General features: G+C 44.4%; 1 protein-coding gene across 4 annotated transcripts in view; it reads left to right on the plus strand.

Moving 5' to 3' along the window:
• Positions 1–12,101, plus strand: part of PCSK5 (proprotein convertase subtilisin/kexin type 5) — a 244,994-nt gene that overhangs the window by 197,282 nt on the left and 35,611 nt on the right. For all 4 annotated transcript variants that reach the window (XM_077935976.1, XM_077935978.1, XM_077935977.1 and 1 more), the window contains one exon: positions 2,367–2,435. In XM_077935976.1, coding sequence (XP_077792102.1) covers positions 2,367–2,435 — 69 coding nt within the window. The remainder of the gene's footprint in view (positions 1–2,366; positions 2,436–12,101) is intronic.

Raw genomic sequence — 12,101 nt, forward strand, 5'->3', positions numbered from 1 at the left:
GTGCCATCGCGGCTGCCCTCTCGCCCACGCTGGGCACCACGCCTCCACAGGACGCGTGCCACATCCCTGCGGGTGGTGCACCACCCCAGGACATGCACCGCCCCCACCTGCTCTCCACCCCCGGTGCCAGAGCATAAAGCTCCGCCACTGTATGGAGGTCATACCCAGATTTGAGAGTGATCATTTCTCAGTTTCACTCAACCTAATGGTGGAAGACACGCAGGACAATTTGCAGGCTATCATGTATAGGGAAGCTTTTTTAATGTTTAATGTTTTATTATGTTTTATATATGTTGGAAGCTGCCCAGAGTGGCTGGGGCAGCCCAGTAAGATATGTAGGGTATAAATAGTAAAATTATCATTATGAATTGGGATGTCCCTATTTTCATTGGAGGAATGTTGGAGGGGATGCAAGTATAGGCCATGTGGTGCCCATAAGCTGGTTCCTGATTGCCAGAGTTTTTCTCCCAGAACTCCTGCGCTAAAGTAGCCACTGCGCGGTGGCAAGCATGGAGCATGCCAGTACTAGGTCCCCCTACAGTAGCACAAGCTGACCTCTTTGGGACGCTTTAACAACAATTTACAAAAATGATTGTGTTGCTCTGATGAAAATGTCTCTGATGAAGATGCAATGATGCAGAGTGAATTTCTTTATCCAATCTCCAGTTTTTTCAAATACACAGATTTTCTGAAAGCATTTCAGCTCTCTGGTCTCTGTGGATATGTTTATTTAAAATCAATAGACAAAAAGCCAAAGAGGTCAATACATTAAACACACAAAGTCTTAACCCTCTCTTCAGGGAGGGAAATAGTTGACCTTGTTGGGTGACCCTTCTAAGGCTGGCCTCAGACTTAGCTCCACTGCAGCCACAGACTGACTTCTGGAGAGACATGTAAATTGTTCATTGGGGTTGCAGTTAAATTGGGTCTGAATTTAAAATAGAGACTGACTTGACCCACAACAGCAAACTCATCAATGTTTATAAGCTATACGCATTTATGTTCAACATTGCCATGCTTGTACAAGACCTCTGACTGGAAGTCGTCTCCCCCAAGCCTGGAGCTTGCCTGCATTTGCACTTCACATCCACCATATATTGTTAAAACAATCTGACCTCTGGTGAAGAGCAAAACCATTACATTAGTGCCTTGCTCATTTCCCTAAACAGCAACAACATCGGTTACTGTCGCTTGGTGCTGAAAATACAAATAAAATCCTTTTGGTTCGTGCAAAATGATAATCAAATTTACTCTAAATACTCTTGTATGCCATCATATGCTGAAGGACATGAGCAGAGTTTTGTTTTTATTTCAGGTTTGATGAACTTGAAATGTACATAAGCTTTTTTGCTATGAAAACCATTTTGTTCTGGTATTAGAAACTTGCCTGTCTGTCCAGACAGCTTGACACATCTGTGCTCTATACTGCATCTGGCACAACAATGAAATAAAATAAAATGTTAGTGGGGTAGTTGCAACAGTGGACTGTTAACGTGTAAAAGCTTTGTTTTCACAATAAAACTAAACAAGTTCACCATTAGGACTCTAGCATAGGAGGCGTGCGCAAGGCCAAGGCGAGGGCAGGCGGCAACTGCCTCCCCTAAATCAATATAAATACTTAACTAACCGAAGTTTTGCCCACCTAACAAAAAGCCTAGCTACACCCATGATTGGAGGTAAAACAGCTACACTTTACTTGGGTGTAAGACTCCAGAGTGACCCAGCCCTAGATTATACTGAAAGAGGTTGATGCAAAATTATTTCCCAGTGGTATCCCAGGTAACGTTTGTTGGAGCTAATCAGCAGCAGTGCTAGAAGAAAACAAGCAGCAGCGTGAGCAGAAGGGCAAGCAGGGCCCAATCCTGATATTACACAACTCCCCTCTGCACACGCAGCCCAGAAGAGCTCTAACACAAGAGGCTTCAGTCTGCACACTCAAAGCAGTGTGATGGAGTCTCTTCTGCCTATGGAGCTCCTCCATGTGGAGAACTCTCCCACGTGTCGTTTAACGCATAAAGAGAAGTGTACCACCCTGTGATGTAGGCCAGTGGTTCTCAATGTTTAAGCCATTATTGGCCACCAAAGGCCCCTGTCACAAGTTTAAAAAGTGGACATGAGAACATTTCCAGGCAATTTATACTGATAAATAGGTATATTTATGGTGCACAGGCATACATTTATTGAGACCTTTGGGCCTGATGGTCACCTGCCATCTCCTTAATACTGATATTAGCAGAATATTTGGGGGGAGTGCTGCTGACAGACCAATGTTACAAGTTTCTGTTAGTCTCAGAGAAATGATGTTTGGACTCCCATGAAGTGAAATCCGTGTATGTTGACTGTTTCATGGACTGCCCAATGTGCAGGTGAAGCAGAGGAACTTGACTCGGAAGATTGCATTCCTTGTGCAGATGGATGCCTCTCCTGCAGCCTGGGTATGTTTTATTTTTTAATCTTTAAGTTTCTACTTCTGTACTTTCAGTTATTTCTTTAATATGTACTTATATATTTATTTTTTGTTTTATTCTTATATGCCACCCTTCAGGGCAGAGCCCTCCCTAGGCAGCTTACAAAAGCTAATTTGTTTCATGCACATACTAGGATAATTTAGCTTCATATAGATAACAGGGCCTGGAGTTGAGCTGGATGCGGGCACAATGGAAGCTACTATCCCTGTAACCCACAGCAGTCATCTTGCCCCATAACAGCTATGTTGTGTTATGCCGCACTCCCACAACAGACAGTTAGTGACTGGCACCCACAGAACTTTCTCAAAATATTTCCACAGGCCAACGGTGTTAGCAACTCCTGCATACATTTAAAAAAATAATGGAGCATGGTCATATTCTGTAGTAAAGTGATATATCTAACAATTTTTAATATCCAAAAGTAACAAATAATGCCAAACAAATAGTAAGACTATAACATATATTTGTTTGGTTAATAAAGTCCTCAGGGCCTTCTCAGTCAGTACAGTACACCAGGGTTTCCCAACCTTTTTCTGACTATGGCCTCCTTCTGACCTCATTTTCTTCCTGTGGCCCCCCATGGACATAACCAAGGAGGGGCAGGGGGCAGCTCCCCCCCCCAATAAATACAAATCAATACTAATCTGAGGTTCTGCCCCCCCCCCAACAAAACAAAAATCTTGGCTACGTCCATGCCCCTTTCCGTCCTAGCAGTAGAAAGGTAGCTATTTAAATGCTTTGTTTGTAAAAAGAACATGTTTTATTTATAATTTTTATAATTTATACAAAATACAATTACATAAAGTGATAGGAACATAATGAAATATTGTTGAAGCTGAAAAACACAGAATCATGGATCTGGAAGGGACCTGAGGGCCATCATCTTTCTAGTGCAACGCCCTGCAATGTAGGAAACTCATTTGTCCATGACAGACGACCATCCAAGCTCTGCCTAGAAACCTCCAAGGAAGGAGAGTCCAGAACCTCCTGAGGGAGATCCATCTTCCATGTATTATAAAAAGTAAACAACACTTATTTGACCCCAGTTATTTGATGCAGAGTGGGAAAACCTACACATATAGTCCAAAAGGCACACAGGGAGTTCTGTATATATGGGAGAATTTTTAAAAGCAAGTGGTCCTCACTCACCTGGTGCAAAAAGATCTTGTCATTTGGAGGAGCCCTGGCTGCCTAGATAAAACACTATAGTCCCACACACCCTTACCTGGGAGTAAGGCCCACTGAACGCACTGCGGCTTTCTTCTGAGTAGACAATTATTTACTAGGTGCAAGTCAGCAGCAGCAGGCGACCGCACTCTGCTAGGTGCTGGGGTGGATTGCACCCTGTGCCTTGCAGAGTCAGACCCAGGCTGCCACCAGGTCCAGCACTGGCAACAAGCAGCTCTGGCTCACCCAGCCCTACCCACTGCCACCCCACCCCCACATTTAGTGGACACTGGGGTTCTGTATCACAGACTTTACTGGTCAAAGCGGGAGCCTCAGCAATTGCCCTCTCCTCCCCTAGAAACAAACCAGGACTGCTCCAAGAAAATGTACGTGGCAAAAAGGAGCACTAGGCCCTGGTGGGCTGCCCCCTTACCTGCTAAGCAGATAGTCAGCCAATCAGGATTTTTAGAAAAATGATCTTTTCCCCCCTTCACTTCTCACTTCACTTTATAGCCTCTGAGTCTCCTGCCGTGGCCCCCCATTTATGTAGTTTTAACCTGTGGCCCCCTTGGAATATCCTGGGGCCCCTAGGGGGCCATATGGCCACTGGTTGGGAAACACAGCACAGCCTTGGCAAATAACAGCCTTGATAAACAATATCTTCACTTCCTCCTTAAGCCAGCGTCGTTTCTTTCCCCAGCTGATGTGTGAGTTGAAGGTCTGCTTGTGGCAGCAATCGTGATGTGGTGATGTAGCACCCTGCTTGTGGTTAACGCTTAGCTGGAATGAAATATTCAACGCAGCAATAGAGAAATTAAAATAATAATTTATTTGTCAGACAAATAAATGAGAGGCACAGTGGTATATGGTTACCAAGCTCTGGCCTGGCCTCCTGCCATTATGGCCAGCACTTATATTCCCTTAATCCAGCCCCCTTTGCTCCTCCTGTGGCTGCATCTGTCCAATCAGCCTGGTTGAAATTCCTATTGGCTGCCTGCTATATCCAATCACAAAAGATACACCCATTTCCTTCTATCCTTATAAGGGAGACAAAGAGCTATATATTGTTACATCTATAAATGACAAATAAGTAATAATATATCTTACATGGAATCTTAATTACCAGCTCACCTCTTGCCCTCTTTGCCCTATTGCCTTCTAAAACAAATGGTTAATCTTAAATTTTTATCTTAAACATATGTCAAGGATCTTGAGTTTCACATCAACATTGAAAGATCTCCTTCATTTGAAGGTTTCTAAACAAATGTCTGGCAACTATATATCAGGAGTGCTCGATGGCGTCTCCTTGTCTGGCAGGGGGGCTAGGCTGGTGGCTGACTTAATTTCAGGATAAATACAACTCTTACAACTATATGAAATAAGAATCTAGCATTTCTTAAATCCTTTGCATAATTACATTTAAGCCAATATATTTAAGCTAATATATTTCATACATTATCATAGGTAACCTTTTAAAAGAATAAAGCTTCTCAAAGTAGAAAGGAAGGAACTCAGTAAAAAACAGCTTTTAAAAGAAACCTCTTCAGTTCACACCTCCCCCTTTCACCCTCCTTTCCAGCCTCAAAATAAAATAGGAAGAAGCTTCTTCTTCCCCAGCCAAGCCAGTTGCCTTTCCCAACATTTATTGCTCTTTTTAACTCTCTCAGTTTAAGAAAGAAACTGCTTTTAGAAGATTTCCTAAAAATGCTCTCTTTTTCTGTCAGCTAGATGTTTTTTTTCCCATTTGCCTCTGGCCTTAGAAAATACAGCTCAAGGTTTAAGAGAGGCCCATGGTATCATTTTACTATTTGCCCATTCCTAATTATGTTTATCTCTGCTTTTTTATCTTCTGTAACATGTAAGGTCAATATCCTCGCTCTTAGTCTGTAATTCCAGCTTTTACGACTTTAAGAATTGTTTTCTGCTATAAATCAAGGGGGGCCCCTTGTCTTAGGAGAATGGCCAAGGTTTTCTAAGCAGCTGGTCTCCTGCCTGGCATGAAACATTTGTGAATTCAAGCCCATTTTAGACTTTATGAACCTGATCAAGATATAAGCCAATATAAGTCTTGATTAAAAATGCAGTCTATATTCAGATGCCACATTCCCCCCTTTCAAGCTCAAGGACCTTCATCCCAAGTGTCCTTGATAGCTTGACCTTCATCATATTCCTGAGGTAAAGCTCTGTATAGGGCCATGATATGAGGTAGAGTTTCATTTGAAACCATCTTGCTAATTGTACTTCTAAAACATGAAATGATACATGGCATCATACATAAAACCATTACCACTACTGTCAAGAAAAACAAGCAAGACAATAGTATCCCTTTGAGTCCTGTGACATTAGGTAACCAATTGGTGAGCCATCCCATATCCCATCCTTCCCATGTTTGTACTGGGACATGTGCTATATTCTCCATCTTTGTAGCCAACACACGGATTGCCGCACCATTATCAGAAATGTTAAAGCAACAGGCATTCCCTGTCAAGTTCAAGACTCCACATAGGCCTCCCTGCCTGGCAAGTACATAATCCATTCCCATTTTCAGCTGCAAAATGGCGGCTCTACTTTCATCCAACTGTTGTGCAATAAGTCTCAAACTCTGGGCCGTTGCATTGGTTACCAGTTCCACTACTGCTTGCAATCGAATTATTCTGTTTAGATTATAAATAGGATCCCGTGCCCCTTGTATGAGCTCACCAGGATTCCAGGAGGCAGGATCATAATAGGCTATAATGCGCTCTGGCGGCCAATCATCAGTACCGCTCCAACTTTGGGTACTTCCTCCTGCTATACGAGAAATATCAGCATTCCTTCGTGTTCGCTTGGCCGAACTAGTGGGCATAATCCACATTGGTGGTAATACCCATCCCAGGAAACAAGTCCCACTCCATTTGGAAGGGAGTTTCTTGTATGCCCATTCTCCACATATCCACCACAACCATCGGGTCTGAGGTTTTTGGTACGTGGAGTACAGAAGGCGAAATATCAAAAGAGGTAGAGAGTTCACAGTGCAGTATGTTAGATTGCCTTTTTCTGTCACAGTTATGTTCCATACCACTTTCCATGCATGAATAAAAGGAGGTGCACAGGGCAAGGTATTCCGAGTTCGATAGGTAGTACCGTGTGCCCAGGTATGACTATTCTTAATATAATCCCAAGTATAGTGACAATGAGAAGAGCCTATCATGGTAGAATCAGCTGCATCTGATGATTTATGTACACAGAATTCCCCTTGTACAGGTATAACTCGTAATGGTTTAGTTGAGTTCCATCCGGGGAAATTCTGTATTTCTGTTTGGTGTGGCATTTCGCTTACCATACCAATGGCATCTAATGGTATCGGTAATAAGGGCATACCTCCCTCTGAATCATCTGGCCCAAGAGAGCAAACAAGGCAATTGGTCCTATTTGCAACATTGGCTACCATTTCAGCTAAACCTACCCACATATTGTGGTCATGGCTGAATCCATATTTAGCAAATTTGGTCAGATTCAAGGACCCTTCCCCTTCCCAAGGGATCAGGATTAATAATAAAATCATGTTGATGTCTAGCATATGCATTCCTTCCACAAAAGATTACCTTATTGTGATAGCAAATAAATATTAGTCCCAATATAATTCCCCCAGTGACAGAAATGGGGAACCACCAAGACCAAAACATATATCCCGAGGATCCCCAATGAGTAATATCTCTGATAATTGTTCCACAAGGGGGGGGGGGCAGTCAATCAATTGTATAAGAGAATCTTCCCTTTCACAATCGCTGGTTCAGATGCTCCTCAAGCTTCAGGCGTGCGCAGGTCAGCCAGCTTCCAGGTTGTGGCTGCAGCAGGCCGGTCGTCTAATGTTGCCCGTGACCTAGCCCGTTCCCGGTAGGGCTAGATACAGGGGTTTTTGGAGAGAGTCAGTTTTAAAGGATTAGAGGGGTCACCTTTGCACGTCCAACTGCCTTCAGACTTCTTCAAACGAGAGTGATGAATCCAGGGGGTCACCTCAGCTACCTTCACCGCTGTTGGAGTAGAGAGCAAGACGGTGTAAGGTCCACGCCACTTAGGTGCAAGTGGATCACGTTTCCACTCTTTCACCCATACGCTATCGCCAGCCTGGAACTGATGAATCGGCTCGGCAATGCTGCACGGCGTGCGCTCGAGGACCCACCTGTTAAGAGAAACAAAAACACGGGAGAGAGATTGCACTTGTCCCTGTGTCACATAGTCTCCTATTTGTTTAAGATCAGCTGGAATATCCTGAACAAAGGAGGGCGGTCTCCCATACAGGAGCTCAAAAGGTGACAACTTAAGTCTTTTTGTGGGTGCACACCGAACACGAAACAGTGTTATGGGTAACACATCTACCCATCCCAATCCCGTTTCCTGGGTTAATTTTGCCAATTGGGTTTTCAGAGTCCGATTCATTCTTTCAGTTTTCCCTGAACTCTGAGGCCTATATGCTGCATGCAGTCTCCATTTCACTTGTAGGACTCGACATACTTCTTGTACTACTTGATCAATGAACGCTGGCCCATTATCACTTCCAATGCATCTAGGTAATCCAAACCTCGGGATCAATTCAGTGAGGAGTCTCTTAGTTACCTCTCGTGCCTTTTCAGTTCGGGTGGGAAAAGCTTCAACCCATCCGGTAAGAGTGTCTACAAACACAAGGAGATACTTGAATCCCTTAGAAGGGACCAGCTCTGTGAAGTCCACAATTAGACTTTCCATGGGGACATATCCCACATGTTGGATTCCAGGAGGTTGTACCGGTCCCTGCCTGGGATTGTTTTTAGCACAAAGAACACATTTCTGTGAAATGCAAGTTGCTAATTGTGATAGGTTAATAATATACAACTTCCGACTGAGACTCTCTCTGGTTGCAGTACCGCCAAGGTGAGTAGATTCATGATAATTTCTTACAATGGTGCCTGCTAGATGATGAGGTACATAAATCCTATTGTCCGGCAGGATCATCCAACCGTCCTTCACAACTGCTCCTTCCTGTTCAGCCCACTTCCTCTCTTCTGGGGTATAGTGAGGTTTAACTTCTTCTGGAACTACCTCTGGTATGAGGGCTGCTATAAATCCTCCCACAGGCTTTTGGGCTGCCTCTCGGGCTGCTTTGTCAGCAGCATGATTTCCTCTGGTTATTGGATCCCTTCCTCGTCCATGACCTTTGCAGTGCATTACAGCAATCTGTTCTGGAGCCCATACTGCTTCTAACAGGATTTCTACTTCAGGTCCATATTTCAAGGCCTTCCCGTGGGCTCCTATTAGACCTCTTTCTTTCCATAGAGCTCCATGTGCATGCAGGGTTAAGAAGGCATATTTAGAATCAGTATAGATGTTTGCCTTACATCCGGCTGCCAATTGCAGAGCTCTAGTTAAACCTATAAGTTCAGCTTTTTGTGCTGAGGTGCCAGCAGGCAAAGCTTCAGCTTCCACAACTTCCTCATTGGTGACCACAGCATATCCTGCTCGTCTGGCACCTTCATGCAGGTAACTGCTACCATCAGTATAATATACAACATCTGGATTTTTCAATGGTTCATCTTTCAGATCGGGTCTACTGGAATAAACTTCATCCATTACTTGGAGACAATCATGTGATTCCTCATCATCTACCTCTGGTAGGGGCAGCAAAGTCGCTGGATTGAGCATATTCACTACTCGTAGATGAATCCTGGGATTTTCACACAATAGGCCTTGGTATCTAGCCATCCTTGGGTTCGTTAGCCAATAACTACCCTTATATTCCATGAGTGTCAGAACAGCATGAGGTACATTCACATACATCGTCTGGCCGAAGGTAAATTTATCAGCTTCTTTGACAAGGCTTGCAGTAGCCGCTACTGCCCTTAGGCATGGAGGCCATCCTTTTGCTACTGAGTCCAATTGTTTTGACAAATAAGCTACTGGACGGTTCCAACTTCCTAATCTCTGGGTCAGGACTGCCGCTGCAATCCCATTCTGTTCATGTACATACAGCTGAAAGGGTTTTTCCGAATTAGGCAGTCCAAGGGCTGGGGCCTCCATAAGTCGTTGTTTGATAACTAAAAAGGCTTGTTGCTGCTCAGGTCCCCATACGAATGGGTCCTTTTCTGCACCTCGAGTGCTTTCATGTAAGGGCTTGGCCAGACTGCTGAAATCAGGTATCCATAGTCTACAAAACCCTGCTGTTCCCAGGAATCCTCTAAGTTGTTTCCTTGTGGTAGGTTCCTTGATAAGGCAAATAGCTTCTTTCCTCTCTGGTCTCAATGCTCGTTGTTGGTGTGAGATGTCAAAGCCCAAATATTTGACCTTTTCTAAACATAACTGTGCCTTTTTCTGGGAAACTCGGTAGCCAGCTTGCCAGAGCAAGTGGAGCAATTCCTCTGTCCCTTCTTTACAGGTATCAAAATCCTTTGCTGCTAGTATAAGGTCATCTACATATTGCAGAACCACCTTTTCTCCAGGTATTGAGGGGTAACTTGTTAGATCCTTCGCCAAGGCAGTGCCAAATAAAGTTGGGGAATTTTTGAATCCCTGGGGCAATCTTGTCCAGGTTAGCTGGCCTTTTGTTCCTGTCAAAGGGTCTTCCCACTGGAAGGCAAATATAGGTTGGCTCTGTGGTGCCAGCTGGCAACAGAAGAATGCATCTTTCAAGTCCAATACAGTAAAAAATGTTGCTTCTGGTGGGATCAAACTCAGCAGGGTATATGGGTTTGGTACATTTGGGTGCAAGGTCTCGATAGCCTGGTTTACGAGCCTCAAGTCCTGTACTGGCCTGTATTCATCTGTCCCAGGTTTCCGAACAGGCAAAAGAGGTGTGTTCCATTCTGATTGGCAGGGCTTAAGCAGACCATATTTTAATAGGCGGTCCAAATGTTTCTGGATGCCCTCTGCTGCTCGCCGGGGTAAAGGATATTGCTTTACAGATACAGGGGTAGCCATAGGTTTTAAGGTTACTACAATTGGAGCTATATTCTTGGCCATTCCTGGTGGGCTATTTTCGGCCCATACTCCTGGTGGCACCTGTAGGGTTCGGAGGAGCTTGTTTAATTCTGTATCCCATGTGGGTTGGACTTGCAAGGCTGACATTAGGCGCCATGATTGTTCCTTAGGTACTGAGAGGGTAATTATTCCTGCTGCCTTTGATGGCAGTTTCATTTCTGGACCTCGAGGAGTGAAGGTGATTTGGGCCTGCAGTTTGGACAGCATATCTCTACCTAAGAGAGGTATTGGACACTCAGGTATATACAAAAACTGATGGGTTAAACGATGTCCCCCAATCTGGCATTCCAAAGGTTGGAGGAAAGACCTCTTAGCTGACTGACCAGTGGCACTTTTAATGACTACACTTTTGGATGCCTTTTTCTGCAATAGTTCTGGGAGTACTGAGTATTCAGCCCCAGTATCAATCATAAAGTCTATTAAATGGCTCCCTAATTGAATCGTGACCGTGGGCTCCTGGAAGCCTAACTTTATGGAGTCCGGTCGTTCCTAGTCTTGGGTAAAATCCTCCTCTGCCAGTCCAATGAAATTGTCTCTACTCTGTCCTTGTCCAGGTCTCTGATATCTTCCATTTCGGATCATTCCCCGTCCCCGTCCCTGGTTTCTTGGGCCGGAGCCTGGGCCTGGGCCTGGGCCTGGGCGTACTTCTTCCAACCTCAGGGGTTCAGGACACTCCCGCTTCCAATGACCCTCCTTCTTGCAATTCGCACATTGATTCCTTCCCAGTGGTGGATTCCTTCCCCGCCCTCTTCCTCCATTTAAGGGGCGGTAGTCTTGCTTCACTGCTGTGGCTAGCATTACCATCTTTTCCTTCTGCCACTTCTTCTTCTCTTGCTTCTCAGCCTCATCCCTATTCCGATAAACTCGGCGTGCAATGGCCATAATTTGGCTCATCAGCATCCCTTCCCATCCTTCTGATTTCTGAATTTTCTTACGAATGTCAGAAGCGCACTGGGCCACAAATGTAGCAGTAATCATTCTACTGTTTTCAGGGGCTTCAGGGTCAAAAGGAGTCCATATACGATAGGCTTCTTGCAGCCTCTCTAAAAAGTCTCCTGGACTCTCATTTGGTTTCTGTTCTACTTCTGAGACTTTAGACATATTAGTGGGCTTCTGGCACGCCCTGCGGATACCTTGCACAAGCGTCTGGCGGTAGGTGGTAAGTCTGGCCAGATGAATTGCATTGTTTGGATCCCAATTAGGATCTTCCAAGGGAAAGTTATCTTGGAGATGACGGTCAATATTAAAAATATTTCCCACTCTGGCCTGCTCACGCAAATATATCTGTGCCTTTTCAATTATGTCTCTTCTTTCCTCAGTGGTGAACAGAGTATTCAGAAGCTGGCGACAATCTGTCCAAGTAGGACTATGAGTATTTACTATTGAAGTCACCAAGTCCATCATAGCCTGAGGTTTTTCTGCGAAAGATGGGGTGTGTGTTTTCCAATTCATCAGATCCGTAGTTGTGAATGGAAT

Source organism: Podarcis muralis, chromosome 11 (genome assembly GCF_964188315.1).
Source record: "Podarcis muralis chromosome 11, rPodMur119.hap1.1, whole genome shotgun sequence".
Classification (NCBI taxonomy): domain Eukaryota; kingdom Metazoa; phylum Chordata; class Lepidosauria; order Squamata; family Lacertidae; genus Podarcis; species Podarcis muralis.